Raw genomic sequence first — 25848 nt, 5'->3', positions numbered from 1 at the left:
ATGAAATCGCTTCTTCTCGTTGTGACCCTGCTTGGTTTGGCAGCGGCCGGTCCTGCCGAAGATATCTGGCTGAAAGCGAACAGCTTCAGACCCCGAGGCTATGTCCCGAGGGCTCCCAGTTCTGGATTCGTGGTCGGAGGCCTGGATGCCGACATTGCCGATTATCCTTATCAACTGTCTCTGCGACTGGACAATAACCACATGTGTGGTGCTTCGGTTATTTCTAGCAACTAGGCCTTGTCCGCGGCTCACTGCACCTTTGCCTTCCCGGAAATCGAGAGAGTAAGTTCCGGATGTTCACGGAGGAACTCTGGTAAAAAGTATTCTTAAAATTATTTTGGATTTCAGCTTTCACTAAAGGGAGGTTCCAGCAACCGATTTGAAGGCGGTATCGTTTTCACAGTCGATCGAGTTGTCGATCATCCGGGATGGGAGCTGGAAACCTTGCGATTCGACATTACCTGTATTCATACCGTGGAGAACATGATTCAGAGCATCATTCAACCGATTGCTCTTGATCCGATTGGAGCTACCCATGCCCACGGAAGCCGAGCCGTTTTGTCCGGTTGGGGTCGTAACGTAAGATTAATCGTCTTCTTAAAATTGTTGAATATTCCTATGGTAGCTCTTTTCCTCTGCAGGATGTAACCAACAACGTGCTGCCAACGATTCTCCAGAGACTTGATAAACCCATCTTTGGGCAAGCTGAATGTATCGCTCACTGGAGCAATTTCCTTACAATTACCGATGAGTATGATGTTTTCATGCTTAGAAAAAAAATAACAAATTCAAGTGAATTCTTTTCTTCAAAATTTTCGACAGTATGATCTGTGCTGGTGGGGAGTTTGGACGCAGCGCCTGCAATAGTGACAGTGGTGGTCCCCTGGTTACCGGAGGCCGACAGATTGGAGTGGTTTCTTTCGGGGAGGTCGAATGTGCCGGAGTTGGACCGGCAGGATATGCTCGGATTGCTTACCCTCCGATTCGCAACTGGATTACAGAGGTAACGGGAGTCTAACGTGAAATTGATGCTAGAATTGTGTTTCAGAAAATGATCTTAAAACCGGAAAATATAGAAATAACTTTTGTTTTGGAATTATTTGGGATCGTTTTATTGAAGGCTAATGTGAAATGTCATAAAAATGTAAAAAGTGAATAAGACATATTCCGGAGAAATTGAATAGTCTACATGCCCCTGATACTTTAACTATAGGGTTTTTCTGTAGGGAAGAGAGTTCACTGCAACCATTTAGTTAGTTGAAGTTTCAGTTGTTTACCGGTACCACTGCGAGCACCCACATACATGTCTAGAATGTGATCTCCAAAAATGAAAAGATCCGTCCACATGCATGTGCTACTCTCTCTATTTTTTCGATTGCACCTGATATGGTGCCCAAATTTGCATTCCAAATTCGAGAATGCTATGCACAATACAGTGTTTTCAGACTGTAGAAGTCACCAAAAAACTGCGTGTTCCGTCGTATGAATCCAAAAACCGCGAAACTTTCGGCTACTGTCGTGGAAATATGCTGGGAAAAGTTGATCTTGTTGTCTAAAGTGATACCAAGGTCTTTGACGACCGATGTGCGATTCAAGTTAGTAGTTGACATTTTGTCCTCAAAAGATGGGACTTCGTTGGCAAGTAAACCTGATGGTAGTACATTTGGTAATCTTCGTAGTCATGCCGTTTCGATGGCACCAATCAAGCAGACAGTCAGTGTCCTTTTGGGGAGCGCAGCAGTCGACTAACGAAGAACTGCTCGAAAATTTTTGTGGCCGTCGGCGTACAACAGTTTTTTCTGACTCAAGAGTAGCTTTCAAATTGTTGATATAGAGGAGGAATATCAGATGTCCCAGGTAACTTCCCTGAGGCACTGCCAAGGTAATTTTAAAAGGTGTCGAGTAAACAGAGCCCAGTCGCATGAGTATTTCGATCGATACTTTTTTTTTTGCCTTTCTTCTTACTCCACATTATAGGGTAACGGACTTTTTTTAGACCAGTGGACCAATTTTGGACCACCTTGTCTAGCTCTCTTATAAAACAACTAATAATGAGAAAAAATAGTGCATTACATTAAGTGCCCGGGCTTCAACAATATTTGCTAAAAAAATCATGATTATTTGTTTTATAAGTGAGCCAGACAAGGTGGTCCAAAATTGGTTCACTGGTCTAAAATAAGTCCGTTACCCTATATACCAGCTTACTCAGCTTAACGAGTGTCAACGAAGATGTCAGTAAATTTGTATGTCTCAACTGAAGTGAATCTACCTCCCTTTTTCCTATTCTGGGCTTTACAATTTCGATGAATTCGGATTTTTTGTCTGCGTGCAATCGCTAAATTAGTTACGGACGTGATCGGAATTTTGACAAAAAAAACCAACAAACGAGCAGAGATTTGATCCCACGCCCTCTATCATGTGAGTTCAGTTTGCTAGCCTCTAGACCACTAAAGAGTAATGAGAAGTGTGGCTCTCAAACTGTCACAGTTTGGAATTTTTTGATGGTACAAATCAGTCACACCGTTCCGTTGTCGCGGCCGAATAATGTGTCTGTCATCACAGCAACACTGCAGTCACGGTGTACAATAATACAAGGTGATATCTTCCCGATGATGACGTCATTGCTATCCATCTAGTGAGCCTCGGTGTATGCAGCAGTATCTTACGCGCACGCAAAGCATTTTTCCTTGTACGCTGTTCAAAGATAGCAATGACGTCGCTTGTTGACATTCAAATGAGTGTTAAATTCGGACTCTTTTTTTTATTTTAATCGCCATACAGCAAATGCTATGCACGCTAGAAATCATTAAACCATTTACGATTAAAAAATAACCATTTTTCACCTTTTCGCGGGAAATGTCATTATATGAGTTCTCCTTGGAAGTCATAAAATGACTTCTAGGGGAGAAGTTCAAATACGGTTATTTTTCAATAGTAAATTGTAGCATCCTAGAAGTAAGAAAATGATTATTTTTGAACCGAAATATAAAGAGCAATATTGCGGGATTGAACGCTATCATAGACTTATCGATAAAATTAAGCAAAAACACGGTTTACAAATATTATGTTGTTTATTTTATTCCTTGTATTTCTGTGCGTATGTACTTTTTGCCATAGAAATGATGGCAAGAGATGATATTTGAAAAAAGATATGGACGGAAGCAGAAAATGATAAGGACTGGTGCCTAGCGCTAGGCGAACAGCAGCCGAAACACCCAGTAACATTTGAAGCTGCAATATTGATTCCCCCCACGAATATCACCGGATTCAAATGAGAAAACTAACCTAATGTCGGTTCCGAACAACGCCGAAAGTGGTGATCCCATATGCTTCGGTGACATTTATCATTTATCAAATATCATAATCACAACACCAGTGCTATTCGTTCACGGAGGTTTGAATGGTTCCTTTATGACCGGCGGATGATGTATTTCATGCGGTCCAGCCAGTTCCAGCTCCTCCCGGATGGTGAAAATCTGATCCTTAGAATTTTTCGCAACGATTGATAGAAAACCTAAAACAAGAATGCTTCATTCAGTAACCAACGTTATTTATCCTTTGAAGTCTATTTTAAAAATTATTCGAAAGAAAATAAAAACTTACCGGGAAATTGTGCGAAGTCCGCTTCCAGATAGTGCGAGGACTATGCTTTTTCAGCTTTCGTTTGTTGTGGCTGATTACGATTAACCGGTAGCAAGCGGATCAATTTAAAGCGGAGCCTTCTAATCCGTGTCCTGAAATATTTTTTTAGGTCGGAATTTTTATTCGAAGGTAATTTATATTAAATTTTTTACCTTTTATCATTGTCAATCGATTTGATGTTCCAGAATTTCTGTAATTCTGTGGACCGATTTAAATGAGAACTCGATTCAGTTACGCGGTATTATGAATTAAAAAAAACGCGTTCGTCTGCACATCGATTATTTTCAAAATAGCTACGATGATAAAAATAACATTTTATGGTAATGCCCTAGAACTACAAAAATGGTTAAAATTTATGAAGGAAAAATTCTTAAAAAATAACCGTATCGGCAGTTTTCGAGCCAAAGCTATAAAATGGTTATTTTTGAACCAAAAATGGTTAAACAAAAACGAGCGTGTGGGAAAGTCAACAAAACAGCTTTTCCTTTGGAACGCATCCAGCCGGTCATGACTTGTCCGAGGGAAATATGATGTTAATTTGAAAATAAACCTTTCTAGAGGACTGGTTCCAAAAAAGGTGTGTGTTCCTCTAAAGATTACTCCTGCTCAATTATCCGATCTTATCTACACACAGTATGCTACTCTAGCGATTGTCATCTCATGACAAATATGTTGAAAAGGTCTTCATCAAGAGGAGAACATAGAAGATGATGCGATTTTTCAAATGTCAGAATCAGCCATAGCTGCGTTCAATCGTAAGTAGCGATTGGTTTCGACTAGTTTCTGTCAAGTGGTCGTTGTTCAACGGGCTCATGTTTTGGTCGAAACAGGTCTGGTCGTTGTTCAACGGAGCAAGTTGAAATCGATCGAAACTAGTCGAAACCGATCCAGCTCGAAAGCAGGATTCGTTTCTACCACACTAACACACATGCAGCGTGTGTGTCAGACAGAGAGCATGTTTTTGTTTCGTTTTCGCCATTTCATTCTCATCAAGTGCTCTGGATGCTTGGATTCAGTCGGCAGTCTGTTCTGTGTGTTTCGAGTCGGTAGGATTGTTACTGTGCTAACCAAGGTTGCGAAATCTCATGAGATTGAGATTTTTTTGAGTGAGATTTTCCCTTTTTGAATCTCAGTGTGATGTTAGGTAATCTCATCGTGAGTATCACAAACGGTTCTTGTCTTGAATGTCAACGCTTTCTCAGACTGAGAATCACGAGCAGAAAAACTACTTTTTGGAAGGCAGAGATGCCATGGAATAATATTTGTGCAAGCTCTTGAACAATGAAACCAGTTTTATAGTTCAGAAAAAGCTGAACATACCACGACTTTTTAAAAACTGTCAGTTATACTTGATGAATGTTAAAGGCCAGTTATACTTTTTTTAAACATTTTTATAGAGAACATACTATTAAAAGCTCAGTACAATCAGGTTGATGATAAGAATTTGTTCTTTCTTTATTTATGTCTTAAGCAAAGTTGCGAAATCTCGTTCAGTTAATATTTTATCGAGTGAGGTTCTTCCTTTTTGAATCTCAGTGTGAAACGTTAACGTTGATTGTGAATGAAAGTTTTGATTTTAAAACATCTTTCTGAAGAATGTATTATCATGACTTGTAAGAATCTGATTATAATATTTATGTCTTAGTTTAATGAAAGTTTTACAGAATGAGCAAAAAGTTTTTATGACCAAATACGTTGATGAGTCTCGCTCGTATTTAGAGGATTTAAGACATGCAAGTTATGAAATTGTATTTCCTACAGTAATGTACTTTTGAATCTCTTAAAACGTTGATGCAAAGCTTTGCAATCATGGAAAAGAACCGCAAACATTGAAATGTCCAAGCTCAAAATTCTTCAAAAAAAAACCCCAATGGCTTAATGTGCTTGCCAGAAAAAAACATCTCAAATCTTCTGGACATTACTAGAAACTATAAAAAATATAGCAAAATCTGAATAGCTAAATATTTGATTATTATAAATATTAACACAAAAAGTACCGCAAAGACAACTAAGCTGGGAACCACTAAAATTCAGAATTAAAATCATAAGGATCCACCGGGCCGAATTTTACAAATTTAGTATCTTTGAATTACCGGAAGTTTTTTTTTTGTCAATTTTGCAGAAAAAAGTTTTATGATTTTACTTATAGCATTCGAGCTATGCTTTGCTTTTACTTGTAGCGGCAACCTTAAAAACGAAGTTGAAATTTATAGGTAGCTATGTAGAGTTTTAATATAAATGAAGAAAATAGTTTCTTAATCTTCCAAACAAATTAAATTTTAAAATATAAAAATTAAAAAAGATTGTTACCAACGAAAAACCATTCCAATTAAAACGCATGGCATCCCCTTATGCAACCGGCTGGAATCGACCACATAAGAAAAGCATTTATGAACCAAATAAAAAGTAATGAAGAAATATCAAAATTTTCCCTTTCAAATGAAAGCGGCGGTTTGTAGCTTCTATCCTAACGGATAATCTTTTTTATTTCAATTTAAAAAAGACATTTTAATGATTTTTTATGCATTTTAACGATTTTCTTTTTCAAGAGAAGGAAAGTTGGTTTTATTTGCATCGGCTCACAGATCTTTTTCAAATATTATCACGACTCGCGTGATGTTTGAAATTCCCTGTGGGAAATTTCTGAAGTTCATTGCACCAAAAAGTAGGATATGATTCAGACCAGCCTATCTAATGTCCGATAAATTCACTTATTCTATTAAGAGCGTTTCCAGAAGATTTATAGAATTCTAAATAGAAAAAAGAATATGACAGAAATAATAATGTGCCATTGAATATTAAGATTTATCAAATATTATTGTACTACCATTTGGAGTAATTGTAAAATCGCTTCTTTTGTTAAGCGGCCTTACTTCTAATTTTTTGATTATTATCTTATGAGCTTTTAGACACATGCATCAGAAATGAATTGTTCTTTAATTATCATAACTGGATTTTTTTTAAATGATTTTTAAGAACATTGAAAAATGCCTTTCAAAAGAAATTCGTGAAACCCTTGGAAAAAACACTGTTCAATTTTATTAAAATGGCTAGTTTAGACTGTAAATTGATCATTCACAGCCTAGTACATCATTTTGAAGTGGTTTTTGTGAAATTGGGAATGTTAAGATGGGTTTCGAAAATTGGTTTTCGTTACGGTTGTTCCGGATCTTTTACAGTCTATAAGTGACTTTAACTGTCAAAAATTCGGCAGAAAATTGCACTACCAATGAGTAGTTTGGAACAAAGATGGGATGTCAAGGTCCAAGGACGTTTAAAAAATGATCGTTTGAAAAGAGATTTAAATAAAAGTTGAAACAAAGGACAGCTTATCACTGACATCACGGCCTCTATAATGAAATTTTTCATTTAGTTGCTATAAAAATGTAGGTTTTAATTCGGAATGTATAGATGCATATTGCAGATGCAATACATGATATTTAATAATATTTCGAAATTTAGATATCCTTCACTCGTACACAACATGCTCTGAAGAAGGGGCCGCAAGAAATTTGATGACTGTGATCATATTACAGTTCAACATATGTTTTTTTTTTGTATGTCAACAGCCGAGAAAATACAAAAAAATACCTAAAAAAATCTGAGTTTTGACCTTTTTTTTGTAAAAATTTCAGCCCTTGAGAGTTAAAACAAATATTGATTTTTCTATTAATGTATTCTATGCTTAGCTAACTAAGCATATTTTCCTTATTTAAAATAGCCAGAAAATCGATTAGAAATGTTGCTTTTAATCCCGTATTATGTTGTTGCTTTTAATTTTGAAAACCAACAAAACGTCAACGACTGAATTTTATATTTTTTTATTTAAGTCGTCTTGACTATGAAATTATGTTATAAATTGTTTAGTACCAAAGCGTCGTATTTGCAAATAATATTATAAAATTAAAGTGTTGTTCTCAACATTTATAAGGTAGTGTGTTGTGTACATAGACACCTTTTAAAACATAGGTACCACCCCGAATAGAACAGAACCATGGTATCACATTCATTATCCAATGAATTTAATTGTGACCATGTACTTCATGGTTAAAAGTACATCCGAGCGTGAATAATTCAAGCAATTTAAACATTCCCAGTTTTTCGTGTACGGATTATTTGACTGCCGCGGTACTGTTTTTTTCCTCTACGTAATCGTCGGTCGAGGTCGGTCCGTAGTTTTTCGAAAAATCCATTCGAAGTGTTCTGAAGTGATCCCAATGGTGAGTAAAAATCGAAATTAATAAGAGGCAACTATATTGATTCGTTTATTTTTATCATTTCTAGCAAAAAAAACCATCATAAACTGCGAGTGAGTAGATGCCGGAAGCGGCTACGGATAGCCGGAGTGTGAGAGACGGGTCCAGCGGATTAGACGCAATCAATTTATGTGAGTAAAGTGTGAAGTTTTTTTTAATAAATAAATTTGAACAAATCCATCCGTTTTAATAAAATAAATCTGAAAATGATGACAAAACCAAAAATAAACACAAAAACCCCACCATGAGCAAATATTTTCATTACAGCGGTTCAACAATGAAAATCATCGGATTTTCATGGTTTTACTATGAAAAATTGGAAGCTGTTACAACCATGAACTTCATATTTTTTTGCTTCTCAATGTATGCAAAATCGCCATTTTTTTCATGGTCACGCTGCATAACAATACCCCTTTTTCATGGTTATTTTCGTCAAAACGATTAAATGTATGGTCAAAAATTATGAATTCTAATGTGCATTCACGGTATCTTGGACGATCATAATCATTGTGTAAACCATACAATATATGGTATGTGAACATGGAATTCATTGTTTTTTCATGGTGCAATCCTATTCGGGACGAGCTTTAACACTTTCGTTACTAAAAAGTTTCAATAAACTCCAATCATTAAAGCGCTCTTATTTTTATTGTGCTAGTGTGAAAAGCTAATCACATTATATGATACATTCAAACATTCCATAGATTCGTTACAAATTTAACTGTCGTCAAAAATAGTAGGGGAAAAAGTGGGGAATATAGCTGAAGATTTCTCTAATGGGATTCTGGATTTCTGATTTTTTTCTAGATGTGATGCTCAGTGAATTTCGTTTCACATCAAAAGCTTTGAGCATCACAACGAAATTCATTGTGCTGCTTAATTGATACTCATCACGGTGAGTATCAATTTCAAATGATTATCTGAAATCTTGCAACTCTGGTGCTAACTCTTCCTACAATGATTCCTGTGCTGTGCGGTAGAAGAAGTTTGCACTTGCCCCGGGGGGAATGAATGAAATAAAAACTTGTCATAAAGTTATCTTATTTTAAGAAATTTAATGGTTTTACCTCTCGAATGCGTTTGAAACACGTCCACGCAATTTTTGTTATTCATTTTTTGTTTGCGGACGGCTAAGACCAAGATGGTCTACTTATGTGAACACATCCACAAAAAGCAAACCGCCAAAATGTCGCGGAACTCTGCAGATGCATGGGAAAATAAATTCAGATTGTCCCATCATCGCTTTTTCAGTCTCATTTAATATTACGAAATGTTTTATTTCAAAACATTTAAGGGTTGCATGCATATAAGCTTGTTTTCTAGCCCGTTTCGATACGCGTCTAAATTTTCACGTGATCTGTTTCGGTCTGTCTAGAAATTTGTGTACAAAACGCACAAAACACGCATTAGTATTGGTGTAAGCATGTTCAACGGACGACCTGGTTGAAATCGGTCGAAGTCAATTGGAAAGAGACAGATTACCAACTGTCAAAATCCATTCCTACTTGTTTCGACCTATTTCAACCTGTTTCGACTAACTTCCATTGAACACACATCATGTTGATTGCTCCATTATGTTTGTTTACTTTTAGTCCATACAACAGTTGAGACCTAAGCTTGCCTTTTCACTTTAGCACACTGCTAATTTGTAAACAAAAAGCCTGTTCAATGAAGTCTGGTCGAAACGGGTCGAAACAAGTAGAAATGGATTGACAGTTGATCACCTATCTCCTGCTGCCGTGCTGGATCGGTTTCGACTAGTTTCAACTTTCTTCATTGAACAACGACCTGACTAGTTTTGACCAAAACATCGGCTCGTTGAACATCCACAAGTTGACAGAAACCAGTTGAAACCGATTTCTACCAACGATTGAGCGAAGCTAATGATAACGAGCATCGCCCAACTTCACCGCGCTCTCCACGCCTAGGGTAAGTGAGCCTTAACTTGGCATGCTCCTAATCTTGGCATGCCAAAATGCATTTTGGTGATTTTCATGTCAAACATACGCCTAAAAATGAAAAAAAAATTAAACATAAAAGGAAATCGCATATGGCAAGATTCTGCATAGCATTTGTCCACGATTGAATCCAAATGACTGCGTAATAATTTTTTTTCGCATGACAAACTGCAAATGAAATTATGATCTTCGGAAAAAATCTAAAATGAACCTACCTTGCTAGTGCATCTGCCATCTTCGGATTGAGTTTAAAAACACACTTCTTTATGGTAAAATCACTAAAAATTACCGTTGGTTGCAGCAAAACATGGCAAAAAATATAAAATTATAACTTACTCCAAACAACGTACATTTTCTATCTAGAATTCAAGAAAATATAAATATATTTTTTGCCTAATCTTGGCATGCAATTCCACAAATAGAAGTATGCATGTATGTGTGAAAACGACATCAGCAGGCAGTCGGCAGCCGGCGGCAGTTCGTCGGCCGACGGTGCACAGTGGTCTGGAAATTGAAAAGCCGGTCGAAAGTAAAATGAATGATTGAAATAAATTAAAAATATTATGAATGTATTTTGGCCTATAATCAATTTATTTATCCATCAAGCCGACTCAAGCGTATTTGGCATCTTAGTTGGAAATATAATGCTACAAATTGAGCTGCTCTTTTATGGTTAATTTCGAGAACTTTTTTTCTCAATAGAAGTTACCTCTTAATAAATTAATATACCGGATCCGAATCCGAATTGATATCTTGGATCTCAATGTTGAAGTTATTATATCCATACCCAAAAAATTCCACGTTTGGAAATAAGGTTTCACGTATTTTGATTAAATTTGATTTGTTTTGAAGATGAACATTTGCTGCATATGTGTCGCTTTGTTATAAAGCTCAAATTATGACACTCTAAATATTATGTTTATTTAAAAAAAAAAATGCACTGCAATGTTGAAATATTATGTTGTAACGAACTTAAATTTATATTGTTTGCAATTTCATGTGAAATCATAAATAATATTTTGACCAAGTTTGTTTTTTATTATAGATCACTGTGCATCAGCATGAGGTGATGACGTTTGTTCTCTGTAGGAAAGGAATATGCGAAAGAAGCGCTGCCGAGTTTGGGTGATGATGTTGCATGAGTGCGAGTGAGATGCAGCTTGAATTTCACCCAGCTTTTGAATTTGCTTTTCGCTTCCATTGCCTATAGTTTCCAAACGAATGAGTGAGATGCAATCTATTTCTATCAGGCTGGCTGGAGTGAGCGAAAGTTTGTCTTGTTTTGCTATCCCGGTGTACGCAAACGATTGCTAGAAAATTCCTAAGGGCGACATTTTAAATATGTATGATTCAAAGAATCGTTCGCTGACTTAAGTTTTAGCTTTAGCTTGCTTCTTGCCTCGATCATAATGGTTTTTAAAATGTCGGTCCTACTTTTATGGGAGTGGAATAAAAAAAATGAACATTTACCATCTTATGTTAACCTGTTGACTTCAATGGAAATAGATCTATCATAATTGCATGTTAAAGATTTAGCAAACGATTTGTTTGCTGGATAATTGCACATATTTGTGTTAACCAATGTAATAGTTTGGAACTTATAATAGAAATTATAAACACACAAAAACTGAAATAAACAAGTAAAGCTTTTTTACGCAAGATTATAATTCTACATGCAAATATCAATTATGAAAATTGATTGACATTTCGCACTTCCGACTTTTTGAAAACAATACAGAACATTGATGTGCTTCCTTCCGGGATATTTTCAATGAATTCGTGGAGGCTGTTGTTGTATTAGTGAGGCAAGTATTTCCTAGAGACGGCCAATTTAAGGAACTCATAAAGGGCCAAAATTCGGCGCGGGGGCTACAATAAGGAGCATTTCAATCAATAGTTTGATCAGGTTTATCTCAAATTATCAACCGCTTTCTAGCAAGGACATATTTTTACTGCATTTCATACTAGTAAGCAATCATATTTGTCGAAGGACTTTTGAAGGTACACATTACAGGAAGACTACAATCATGGGAAATCTAGTCAACCATGCCTTAGGGGCCAAGATTGGGTACATTCACCCTACTTACTGTAAAAGTCAGAGAATCTATTAAGTTGAAGACCTTGGTCTTTATAAGGGAGCTGCAGGAGAGATTAGCGAAACGATAAATGAGAACAATTCGGTATCGATTTTCCAATAATGCGTATGCGTCAAATGAAAACAAATCGAGTTCTCAGCTGGGTGAAATAAATTCAGAATTCCGAAATAACAACAACATTCCCTTCAGAGGGCATCCAGCCGGGTGGTACATTGGGGGCATTTATTTGAAGACTTTTTGAACCTCAGTTTTTTTTTTCAACCTTATTGAAGAATCGTTTTTTTTTGTTGGGTACCTATCACTGCGACCAGTTAGTTGATCTATTGTAATATGTATCCTGTTTAATATATGCTTAGTCAAGAAAGATCACTTCTATATATTTCGATAGTGTTCCTACCTTGAGATTTAGCATTTTCCCAATCTGGTAGGTATAACCGCTCTTATGAAGCTGTTCAACTTTTTAGGACCAATTGAAAAAACTTCGGAGGGATCTTGTATACCACAGCCAATTATTTTAATCCGTTTCTATATAAGAGAAGGACATTCACAAAGAAGATGCTCAGACGATTCCTTCTCCATACTGCAGCAGCGACACTCGTCAGAGTTTAAACTGCCAATTTTATTCATGTTATATCTGCATTCACAGCGACCTTTAACGAGCCCTGTAAACTTTTGCAGCAGTTTTCTGAGAATTCTTAAGATGTTTTATACGACGCAATGAAAGCTCACGCGAGATTTATAAAACAGATATAGGTTATATTTTTGTTATTGATATTGAAATTTGATTTAAAAAAAAACCTCTTAAATCCTTATTCAATTTAGTTAGAAGACTGTTTGTACAGATTTAGAATTTCATTCAGATAAACACCCTTACTCTCGTTTTCGATCGAATGACATTCGTTCGAAAGTTTCACAATTTTGTATTCTTGTTTTCGTTCGAACGTATGAGAACAGCTCGATCTTTCGAACATCGTTCGTACGAACAAAACGTAGCATTCCGGTTTTCGATCGAACGTATTTTTACTATCGGTTGTCAAACGCGAGTCTAATGCTGCGAACGGCATGCGTTAAAACCGGCAAAAAATTAAAAAAATAGAAGATAAATTTTAAATTGGGAGGAAATGAGACAAAAAATCTGAGAATACAACAAATTTTAATCCAGGTTGGTTGAATACAAAACAACAAACATTTTTGGTGAATCAATTTCATACGATCGATGTTATGTTTGCCACCGTCTAAGAAACGTTAGTCTAATGCTGCGAACTAAGGGTGATTGTGAATTGTAGGAAGGTTGTGGTTCAAAATAATAAAATTTATGTGGCTCAAATAAGCATATCTATTGATTGTTTAGGAACTAGAGTTGAAATAAAATAAGTTTTTATTCAAAATTCGGGAAGTTTTATTTTTCATTGACTTTTGATCGGTTTCCAATTTTTCACTCCGGGTGGGGGAGATTTACAGCAGCACCATCCCCACTACCGTCTGGGATTGAGGACACCTTTTTGGAACCGGAAACACATTGATCTTCTAGGGCAGGCGATCTTATCGGCAGGCGTTCGTTTCTGCTGCTGACGATGTCGGAATCAGCCTCGGCTATTGCGGATGTGCTTTGCTAACAGTTTTTTGTTTTCAAAACTCACCGGAGGAGCACGACATTGATCCACTTTTCGTCTCTTGGGTTGTGTCCCTTAAAAATTCTCTGGTTCTGGACGATGAATTTCCGCAAGACACAAAAAAAACAAATTTTAATTCCAATATTTACGTTTGGAACTGTCATTATCAACCAGGTTGCTGCCCAACCATTTCGAAGTTCATCAGGCAACACCAAAATTGAACGTATCACGTTCGTACGAAAACAAGAATACCCTTTTCGAATTCGTTCGAAAGTATCCGTTCGAACGAAAGCCAGATACGCCGTAAACGAGAATAAGGGTGAAAAACTCCCAAAATAAGAATAAAATTTCAAAATTAGACCCACAGTTCAGATTCAGGATTCGGATTTAGGCTTCAGGTAGAATTCAAATTAAGAAGCCATTAGGAATTCCGTAATTAGAATTCAAAATATGATGCAGAATCAGAGTTTGGATTCAGAATCCAACATTCAGTTCACAATTCAGATTAACTAACTAAGTATTTTCAAATTCAATCTTGAATTTATTGCTCTGGTATTAAAAAATCAAATAATTTTATGTTAAACTTACTTGGCAAAGAAGGGTGAGTAAAACTACACCAAGATGTTTTGCTCTTAGTCAACTACGCAACGGCCCTTAAAGCTCATTCAAAACAACATAAACTTCCTGAAGATGTTTTCCACCTAACTCTCATTAATATGCAAATGAACGAAAGCAAAAAAAAAACACATCGCTTAAATTTGATCTGTCTGTCTGTCTGAGAGGTAACAACGCTTTTCCAATTATGTGTCTGTTCCTTTGAATTGTGGCTGCGGTTCCCAAAATTTGCAACAGAAATTGAGTTCGTTTGAAAACAAAAAAAAATGGAATAATGTTGAAATCCTTTTAAAAAAAAATAACTGAAAACCTGCGCTTTTTATCCAAAAATTTAAAACGTTCCGTACGCAAAATTCCTCAAGGTATCATTCTCAAAGGAAGTATGTGTACCCAGAAAAATTGGGTCCTGATTTGTGAGCGAGCTAGGAATTTCAATTTCTGTCTGCAGTTTTTCACCAAAACGAGAACGATAATTTCGCAACGGCAAGCGAAACAGAAAAATGTTGCTGGGAAAAAAGCAAACGAACGAAATACCTTGCTGATTTGAATGTTTTTCGCATTTTTTTTTCTTTTGGTCTCCCTCAGCCAATACGGAACTTAAAATGAAACGTGCGTCCCTTCGCTCGTCTCGATATTTTGGCGACAATAGCGAACGCATTATTACATTAAATATTTTATTTCCCTTCGCTTACGGTTCACGGTAAGGATGTTGCTGTTTTTTTTCTCCATCGTCCTGTTATTTTTCCTACTTTATTTCGGGGTGGTGGTTGAGTTTACGCAAACGCATGCCAAAAGCTTGACTCCCCCATAAGGTTGCTTTACGCTATGGCATCTGTCGTCGAGTTTCATCCAGTTGACGCTTGCCGAAGTCTGGGAAAGTATTTTCTGGTTTTCTCGAAGGCAACACCACAGCAGGGCAAATTTAGAAGACAATGTTTATTTAACTCCCAAATTGCATTAAGTCAGAGCCAACGTTTGGTTGACGGTAGAAAGTGAAAAAAGTGCTGGAAACAAACTACCTTTTTTTTCTCTGATTAAACTCCAGTAACTTCCGTGATCCAAGATCGGATTGTAGGATAGGCAATCTTTGCATAAACACCCGATTCGTGGCCGATGCACATGACCTCTCCGAAGGAGTATACACCGATCTGTCGACCCCCGGTGACTAGCGGACTACCCTGGTCACCTTGACAGGCGCTACGTCCAGATTCACCACCCGCACACAACATACTGAAAATACATTCAATGTAAATAAATTTAAGTGATTTTTAAGGGTACTAACTTTGGACGGAATTACCTATCTCTGATCATACCCATAAATTGGGCCGCACACTCGACTTGTCCCAAAACTGGTTTGTCCAATCGTTGCAGAATGATGGGTAAATTAGGGTTGCTTGGATCCTTATTGAAAAACAAAAAATGGGATTAGCAAATAATATTTATGAACCTCAATTGATCTTTATATCAGTTACCACACGTCCCCATCCGGAGAGTACAGCTCGTGATCCGTGGGCATGTTCAGTTCCGGCTGGATCCAAGGGAATTGCCATGATGATGCCACCAATCATATTTTCCACCGTCCTCAGGGCGCTTACGTCATACTCATAGGTCATGAAGTTCCATTCTGGATGCACCTCAATTTGGGCGACTTGAAAAATTACACCACCCTCCAATCGATTGCTGGAACCACCTTTGAGGGCATACTAAAACGTTTGGAAATCCGATGAACTTCGTTTGAATTTTTTCAAAAAGTAGGACTATTAAGTTCAACAACTTACCCGTTCAACCTCATCCTGCCACCTAAAAGTACATATGGCAGACGATAGAGCCCAATGGTCCGAAATCACAGAAGCGCCACAGAAGTGTTCTCCATCCAATCGTAACGAAAGTTGATAGGGATAATCGGCAACATCGGCATCTACTCCTCCGGCGATCAATCCTGAACCCGGCATTTCAGATTTCCTCCGGAAATCTTCGGCTGGGCTGGAAACCACCAATGCTATCAATCCCAATATAATCATGATTAACTGCTTCATTGTCATTTACTAACTGAAAACCCACCGAGAAGGTGCAATATAAATACCATGGGTCAGCTGATTGATTATTTTTCAGGATTAACTTTTCAAAAGAAGTTTACAGAATGTTAAGTATTCTCCTCTTGCTTAAGTTTAAGTTCATCAGTAAAACGTGTTCAATACATTTAGGATTAAAACTTTTTCTTCAAAGTCGGGGTTTAAATTTGAAATCGTCTGTCGTCCATTTGAATATGGTTTCAAGTTTTGATAAACCGTTTCAATTAGAATATCAAGGCCGGCTGATCTTCGGGCACACGTTCGCCCGAACTTTGAAATCGAATTACCCCCGAGATAGTGATAAGCGGAATATCTACGTAAAACGTCTGGCGGCTGGTCTGGTTGGCAACAACTTATTACTGTGAAGAACCAACCTGAACCTGCATTGTAAAATTTGATCGTAATAGTAGTCATAGCGTATGTTTACTGGATCAAATTGAGTGGTGAATAAATAAAATAGTTTCTCGCAGTGCATTTAATGGTATATAAAGGATGTTTTTTTTTTTTTTTGAATTACATGTCCTTTATTATAATAATGTACTACGTACGTACATCTTATGTTCGGATCAAAAAGTAGTCAGACTAAATTGAGTGTAAATTGAGAACTGTAATATTGATCACTTTTTTCAATAATTTTCGATTATTTTTTCTGTAAAGAGGATGTGGCATGTTTTATATTTTTAAAACCAGGACTCTTTTGAACGTAAAACATGGATTCAGAAATTTATTGGACTACTTAAATTTAACTTGATTCCGTTTTCATTTAAGAATTATTTTTTTCTTCTGTATTAATAGTATAGCCGATTCGCTACGTATTCTAAATTTATCCCATTATTGATGTTAAATAAAGAAATAATTGTTAGATTTCCCGTGATTTTCTTCCATTTGCATCCTGAATTCAGAATCATTACTTCTATTATCGTTTTTTTTTTTCATTATCTTATTCACCCATTCAATCCATATCTCTACACACTGCAAGGCCCTTTTTAATTATGGCAGGATGCATAAATCGACCAAAACAGCACAGACAAGTCATGTTTCTACAGGAAAAACAGCAAACCCTTTTTAAGATATCTTTCACGTAAATTTCCTCAAAAATAATGTATTTTTTCGAGCAACTGGTACAGATAGTTGGCCGAACGAAATATTTTTCAGCAGACTTTGATAGTTTTATATGCCTGAAAATGTCTGCCACCTTTCCCCTTCCGGTTGCTATAAAATATTCTTGTCCCGGTAGCTGTCTGAAGTCTGCCTTGGCGAAGGTTTCGTCGTCCATTGCCAGGCAATCAAACTTTGTCAACAATGTCGTATACAGTTTCCGAGAGATCGTTTTTAAGCTTCATTCAGGGTTGTAGACGATATACCATGCTAGCCACTTTTTTGTTCGTCACTTGGTCGGCCCTTGAATGTCGATTTCCCCCAGATCCCGGCTTCCTAGTTGTCAAAATACGTTCCCCGAACACTTTTTTTTAGTTTTGTGATGGTTGATTTCACAAAATTACACGATTTCGCTATTTCTGCGTGCGTGTAGTTTGGATTTTCACGACCCATGTACAAAATTTTGAATCGTAGCTCATTTTTTTCTATGAATGAATAGAAAAAAATACGGCAAACTTAAGTTGACCACTTTTTGATCCGAACACCCTTTAAGTAGCTGGGGTAGTTTACTAGAAGTAGTTGAATTTCGCTATCTGACGCCATCTTGAAAGCCAAGATGGCGGCTTGCACTAATCTCTGAATGCTATAAACTAATGAAACAAATGATCCTCCTCAAATTAGAGTATTGGGTGGAAATGCTAAACGTAGGGTTGCCAGATGGTTTTCAAAAAAAGCGGGAAATTTTGAGAAAAAAGCGAGACATTTCAAAATTTTTTGTTAAATGAAATTTATGTTCACCGTGACCGTAGGAAAGGGGGGGGGGGTGGTTTATGAGGGTCCATCAAAAGAAAGCGAGGTATTCTACTCTACACTCAAAATTTGTTATTCCTAATAAAACTTTGGTTATGGAGTAAGGTTATTCGATAGTAACAATCTTGACTCAAAACTGATGTCAAAACCTCTAAAACTAATCCCAGGTTCTCTTCAAAGAAACATGAAGTTACACTGAGATCCTATATGTGAGTATTCGTTTAAAAAAAATTAAAAAGGTTCAGAATTCAGCTACTGTTTTTCAAAATTTTCTTACTTATTGATAGGAATTCATTTCTGAATACTAAAAAAAATAAGAATTAACTGATTTCAGAGATTCTAGTTCCTTACAATCAGAATAAGAATTCTTGATTTTCGATACGAATCATCATCAAAATTTGAAGGAAGCGCTGCCTTTGAAATCGTCGTTAAAATTTGGTTTTACATTTCCTTCAGAATTTGATTCATGATTTTCGAAACTCATACGCATTTTTAACATTAAGATAATATTTTCCCGAATATCAAAAAAAATTCGAAATCATTCTGAGTTTTCGTTTCATATTCAAATTCGACGTTCCAAGTAAACGAATTTCAAATCTAGAATCAGATTAAAAGTTCATGAACTTTATTCAAATGCAAAATTCAAACATAACAAAACTTCAAGATAGCGATATAGATTCATCATTTGAAATTTTTCATTTTATTTAGATTTGCAAGTCGGACTAGAAACACATTATAGAAATGAAGAATATTCATTAAAACCTTAAACATCCGAATTATAATAATGGTTTTATGATTGAGGGCTCCGAAACTGATTTCAGTTTTTGACTCATGTTTCTTAATTCATGTATGTATGTACATTTCAGAAAAAGTAGTGGAACTCTGAAACAGTTTGAAAATTCATATTTTGAATTCAGGCTCAAAACTCAAATTCATATTCAGCTTGTAAATGAGTTCCACAATTAAAATAAAATTATCAAGATGACTATTTCGGTAAGGAAATTAATAGCAAAAACAGGCTTATAATTCTAATTGTAAATTCGATTTTCAAATTTAACCAAAGTCAGTTCGTTTGCAGAATTCAGATGAAAATGACAAAAATTAATTTGAATTTTAGTTCATTTTGCTAGTTTTATCTTATGAAAAACTTATTTAAAAAAAACCATCCACAGCAATTGATTTTAAATTAAAAGTAATTGATGATAAAGAAACAAGTATTTCCTTTTAAAGAAATTGTAGGGAATTCCATATGTGTCGGCTTATTGTTCAACATTATTAATAACGCAATTTTTTTAAGAACCAAATTTCAAAATAAAAATTTTAACTTGGATCGAGTTTGCAAAGATCTTATTTGAATCGCAAAATTTTGATCTTTTATTTAAAACTTTGAAAATTTATTTTTTTTTTAATTTTTTTTTTTCAAAACTGAAGGCTTTCTTAAATAAAAATGTAGTAAGTTAAAATCAAATAAAAAATATTAGGCTGGCCAGATTTCTAGGATATTTAGTGAACAAAAATTGGGAAAGATTCGGCCCGGCCCGGTTGCCCAAATTTTGTTGAAAAATGAAATGGAATGATTCATATTTTTTGGATAATCAAACAAAAAATTCAAATACATGACGCCTCAAATGAAATTTTTCAAGCTAGATTTATCAAAATAAAAATAATCGGTTTTTGTTGGAGCCTGGAATACGATTCAAATCTGGTTATGTTTTTCGATGAAAAAATAACGATATTGCTCGAATTTTGGTATGAAACTATAATGCCCGAATATTAACAAGTTTCAAATAAAATAGTCCGGATACGTGCGGGAGAACATCTGGCCATCTTAAGCTAAGTTCACCAGATTTTGTTGCAAATTTTATGATTTCAACAATCGATGGAAGTAAGTTTACTATTTTGTTTTCAAAGTATTCTTTAAACAAATCCTGATCATCTTGTGAAAGATTTTAGGATGCATTTCCAAAAGTTTCTATTTAACGTAAAAGAATATAAAAATGAATAATCAATTTAAATTTTTTTTTTTTTAATTTGTTTCATTCTTGCATTGTGCGAATGTGCAAAAATGTCATTTTCTATGACATCTTTAAGTTATCAAAACCCCCCCTTTGAGTCAGTTCTTCCTACGGCCCTGATGTACACATATTTAAATATGATTTTTTTTCTACGTCAAAAGTGCGGTGCTTTTTAACTTGAGAACAAAGTTCTATAAATCGATAATAAAGCCATAGTTCAGGCGTAAACATCGAACAAAGTTGAAGCTCTTAGATGCTATTTCGTTGATAAAAATGTGCGAATGACACAAAGACGTTATAACAACATTGATTGAAATAAAAATTAAATCAATGATAAAAAAAATTATTAGCTTTAGAAACAATCTTTTTCTGATTTTAAAAATTGCAATATATTTTTTTGGTTCTTACTAAACTTTCCATTGAATGGCATGACAAAACAAATGCTTGGATAAGGCTCTCATTATAAAATTCAACATACATTTCAAACAAATAAATTAATTTTGTTTTTATACACATTTAATTCATATGTACTATGTGGTATTCACTGATTTTTATGGAATGTTCTGATGCTTGAAATTTCTGGTTTGTGAAAAAAGTTTCATCATATTTAATAGTATTTTTTTTTTTTCACTGTAAAAAACACATAAGCTTCGTTTCAAGATTGAGAAGTTTCAAAATATTGGAAATTAAAAACTGAAAAGCTAAAGCTTCTATGAAGGAATTGTTTGAAGTTGTTTGTTTTTGTATTGATTTGATTTTCTTACTTTTTAAATTTTTACTTATTTTGAGCAAATAAAAACAAATAATTCTTCGTTATTACATCAATAGACATAAAAAAGAGCTAAATTTTCTATTTGATTAAAAATAAGCAATCAATTCTATATTTTTCAAATGTGGGTAATTTAATTATCATTATGGATTTTCCTGATACTTTTTCAGCTTAATTTTATTTTTCGAACAAATTTTTGATCAACAATGGATTCATTTTAGGTGTCAACTTTAAAGCGAGTTTTCTCGAAATCAGTAAAACTCTTAGCCCACAAAGTCTCATTAGAAAGTGAAATTCACTGTGAGTTTCATTTTATTCTCATTCAAAATCAAATACCATTCTTACTGGCAGAATCCGCGTCAGAAATCATCAAATTTCAACTGCTAAACCAAAAAAGAAAACCCACAGCTCCCAACGCTGATTGCAAATCATCTCAATTCAATGACGGCGCCGCTCACCTTCTCAAAGTCGATGAACCGAAAAGTACCCCGGTGGAACGTGATCCTGATGGATATCCCGTCTCTGATTAGATGAATCACGGGAACGAGTACGTTACTTCTTTCAGTGCAAATTTGGATGAAATTAATACATCCTTCCCATCATCATTGCTTTATCTCGTTACCGAGGCGCGTTCATTGTCGTCGTCGTCGTCGTCACCCTCGTTCATATCAACGTATAGTCGTATCACGTTGAAAAAATTGAACAAAGGTGTGTAGATATCATAAAATCGTAACGTTGTTGCGCCTTTTTTTTTGCAACACTCAACCCCCAAACGCACCTTTTCTTCTTCCATCTACCCCAGCATCATCAGAGATCCGAGATACTCAATCTCGAAATCCCACCAGACAGTAAGGTCCTCAAGTAGAAGCGGATCCTTTTCCAAAAAAAAAAAGACGGAAACGGAAACAGATTCCCCGGACCATCTCTGGCTGCCGCCGAGGGGTTTGATGAGGGATGAATTATGTATGGAATAAAAATGAAATAACGGTTAATACGTTTATTCGTATCCCGGGCCCGAAAATGTGTTCCCTGTGGGTTGGTTTGGTTGGGTTTCACACGAATTGAAACGGGCAGGACAAAAAAAAACGCACACGCAAACACCAAGGGAAAACAAAAACCGCCCTCTCAAAGTTAAGAGGAGAGCGGCTTTTCCATCCGGAGGGCTGTCTTTATCAACCTCAACCGGGTGTCAGTCATCAGGATGCGAGATTATAAACAACGAGAAGGATGCTGAGTTGGCTTACGGGATGAACCGGAAGTTTGCTTCGTTCAATGAATTTGGAGTTGTTTTTAAAGTTCACTTTTTCAAGTGTCACTCAAATTCGGATGTTGTAAAAGACCACAGCTAAATTGCATGTAGTAAAACATAATTCCAGCAAAACAAGTTAAGTCTTCAATGCTTCAGATAACGCCTCTCGGAGTTGAAAAGTGGCAAGAGATGCCGGTCGGTCGCGTAAATATGCACGCACGAACACTTAACACATATCTGTGTATTTATTTGGCGAATCAGCCTTTTGTTATTTTTACCGAGTTTTTTGGGGTAGCTTCCTCGAAAAAGCTTTCGGCATTTATTCATCCTTTATATTTCTCAATTTCAATAATCAGCCTTCTTTTAAGTCTGAAAAATGATTCTTTACTTTAATTCAAAGTACCATATTCAAGATAGAGAATTTTAATAGACACCTAAACCTAACCTGACCTGTGACATCCTAAAATATGCCTCTGCTCTCACGCTGAAAAAAAGTATCTGAAAGCCAAGAAATATGTAAGCGATGGAGAACAATCACTAGCACAACTGATCTTTATTGCATCTAGGTAGTCATCAGGTCAGTTGTGCGGGAACCTGGATTTGGACCTCAATGGGGTCCAAAACCGGGTCTCAACAAGCCCAAGGTAGAAAAAATCGGTCCTCCGAACTTAAACAGCTGTAACTTGCAATTCTCAAACCGAATTTCATAAAATAACTTTAGTTGAGTTACTTAGACTGTAGAGTTTGAACTTCTTGGACATTTATCTACTATACATTTAAAAAATTTCAGCTATGTACTTAGCTGAGGATTCGCGGCATACACATATGAGAATCCCGGCATATATCTGTAGAATGCTGGAATGATACTTCCGTAACCGCCAACCACAGTATATGGCCAGCGAGGGATTACAAACAATGGGCGTCTTGGCAGGGGTTCCACAAGGATCGATACTTGGCCCGGTATTGTGCCCGGTAAGTAACCAAACCCCGAAGTTTTTCTAAAGATCGCTCGGGAAAAACGTATTTCCTGCTTTGGTCAACGACCGGGATCACTTGCCCTGATATGAGCCTGCACTCCACAAATCATTTTGATCTGGGTAGTGAATGTGCGTGGAATGCGCCTTTTTGACCGCGTATCGAGTTTTACCTTTATTTCAGAAAAGGTACATGATATGAGTGATTGGATTTCAAAGCTGAAAAATTAATATCCTTTTTTTTGTATAGCCAACCGCGTTAGGCTACACCAATTAATATTAGGTCAAAGTGCGTGCTTATCAAAATTAGGCCAGGTAAAGACGTGCGTTATACCGTGCCCGTGTCAGTGCTAACCCTGTTGCCCTAAGGCACATTATTTGTTCGCAGCAGCTTCAGAACACGCCATGAACACACATCCAGATTTCTTCAGCAAGACGCCGAAGCCGAGCACCCGCTAACCTAAGCTCGGTTACCCAATTTCCGAAACATCAGCCTGCCCACATCGGAAACCGTTCGCGTGGTTCCGTCACGTTCCGGTTCGAGGTCGAACCCAGTACCCTGAACCTCCGTTCTATAAGAGGTCTTATGATACGCCCGAGAGGGAAATCCGGAAGTGATCACCAATACAGGGAAGGACCATCGCATCATCGAAATTCAACTCCGCTCAACCAGGAGCGAAGGAACCGCAGCAGTATCACCACTGAATCACCACTGAAGAAACAGCATCGTCATCTTCGCCCGTCATCGCAGTCGTTACCCGCTCCCTCCAGCCGATCGAGCCGAGCGGTAGAAGGTATGATTCTCGCAGAGCACATGGTGAGTCGAAACAATTGTGATGATATTGTATTTGCCTTCCCCTCCCATAGAGCGCGTCCGCAAAGAACGCAGTTATTTCAGCGAAATTGTTTCGCTCGGAATGCGATCTCAACAATTTTAATCGCTTCCGCGAATTCTATGATTCATCCGAAATATTTATGAATCCCCTGCATTAATCTTGGCGAGGCCAATGACGCCCGAAACTGCTGTTTGCAAACTCTTTTGAGTTATAAATTATGCTACATTAGAAATCTATATATATATAGTCCTGAATTTTACATCGGCCGAAGACCGAACAGAATTACCATGATCATGATCTAAAATATTTATTACAAAATTCGAATGCATTCGTTACCCGAGTTACGGATGACCACGTAAACTCCAGCAGGAGCAGCTATCCATCATCGTTCCTGATTGGCTGAGTAGTGCACTGCACGGTAGAGATAGTTAGAGAGAATCGCACGCACTGGTAGGCTAGCCTAGATATAAAATGTAAATAAGAAGAAGTATTTGAGCGCTATGAAGTTCTAGTAAAAGAACAGACAATGCACCAGTTTGCTTTGACACTGGTGGCTTAAAATATCTTTACGATCTTACAATCGGTTATCTAACGAGTGCTTCTGCTAACGTCCTAAGACGACTTAATCATTTTTCATAAAGTATCAGCCAATTGCCTTCCCCTCGACCAGAATGTAAGAGCGAGTTCTTCGGTACACCGTTAGAACGATGACCTACCTAACCAGAAACTCGGAGTCCATGACGTTGATGAGGAGTACGATATTTTGGAAGTTAAAGCGGGAATCCGGCGGTGGGAAAACCCGGACGCTGATCGCATTTAGACTCAGAAGTCCGTAAGGACGATGTTGAGCAACCCAAGTCAATCGAGCTGGCTGCAACTTTTTGAAAATTTTAATAAGGAGATCTGGGAAAACGCAGAACACCGATAAAGTGGAAAAAACCCGGTCGCGACGGCCCTGTACAAAAAAAAGGTTGGAAATGAGATATAGGTGGCAAAGCTTGCATAACGCTCATTTTCCCTAACCTGAACCTAATTTTCATCACCTTTCTCATTTTTTCTCAATATTTTCTAGTTTCTTTAGTAATGTTAGCAAGATTTCACTAACTTAACCTAGTGTTAGCATTAAAATTAATGTGGTTTGGTTTTCCCACTTACAGAATATTGTTCCCTTATATTCTAGAATTACAATTGGTCCTTAGATCTAACATCGAGTACCTTACGTAACTAGGTGGAAGATTTAACTTGTATATATTAGTTTGTAGTTGTTTTATTTTTTTAATATTATTTTGAATTTGGTTAAATACTTAGATTGTTAAATTATTGTTTTGTTTAAAGGTTCAGTATTAACGTGGAGTTGACCACGTGACAATGCACAGAGCATTTATTTTTTCGGCTATCTGTCAGCCAGTTTGGGGTACGGTGTTTCGGGAGTTGTGACGTCAAAATTCCAGATCGTCGATGAATTGTCAGTTCCAGCCTTCTAGGATTTCACAGCAAGCGTGAGTCCAATTTTTTTTTTATTCGGAGTTCGGAGCAGAGCTGGGAAAAATTGACAGAGTTAAAGATGGCTACTGTTTTTTTACAATCATCATCACTTTCCAAAACTCCAACTATGCACCGAGCCACAGTCAGCGATCATCAGCAGGCTGATAATCGGTCTTTGTTTGATTCTCAATGAAAGCTAGCATAGTAAATATTCAATATCATTGGTTTCCATTGAGATGATAGCCTGCTAAAATTTCGCTCCCATGCCGGTTGTTGATATTTAAAGGTTGTTATTTCTCATCGAACCTGGCAACAGCAAAAGTTCCATTTTGCTGTTATATAGTCGAGCTGCTAACTAGA

General features: G+C 36.6%; 1 protein-coding gene and 1 pseudogene across 1 annotated transcript; one reads left to right on the top strand and one right to left on the bottom strand.

The window, feature by feature from the left end:
- Positions 1 to 1018, top strand: LOC129741293 (trypsin 3A1-like; annotated as a pseudogene).
- Positions 1019 to 14881: 13863 nt separating this feature from the next.
- LOC129749683 (trypsin 3A1-like) lies at positions 14882 to 16214 on the bottom strand. Its single transcript, XM_055744730.1, has 4 exons — positions 15959 to 16214; positions 15653 to 15883; positions 15478 to 15581; positions 14882 to 15410 (listed from the first exon to the last, which is right to left on the bottom strand). Exons 1-4 carry the CDS (start codon positions 16199 to 16201, stop codon positions 15215 to 15217), a joined length of 774 nt encoding a protein of 257 aa, XP_055600705.1. The 5' UTR covers positions 16202 to 16214; the 3' UTR covers positions 14882 to 15214.
- Positions 16215 to 25848: the final 9634 nt, after the last annotated feature.

This window comes from Uranotaenia lowii, chromosome 2 (genome assembly GCF_029784155.1).
Source record: "Uranotaenia lowii strain MFRU-FL chromosome 2, ASM2978415v1, whole genome shotgun sequence".
In the NCBI taxonomy this organism is placed as follows: Eukaryota; Metazoa; Arthropoda; class Insecta; order Diptera; family Culicidae; genus Uranotaenia; species Uranotaenia lowii.
Note: the sequence above shows the minus strand (reverse complement) of the source record. Positions and strands in the feature narration are given on the sequence as shown.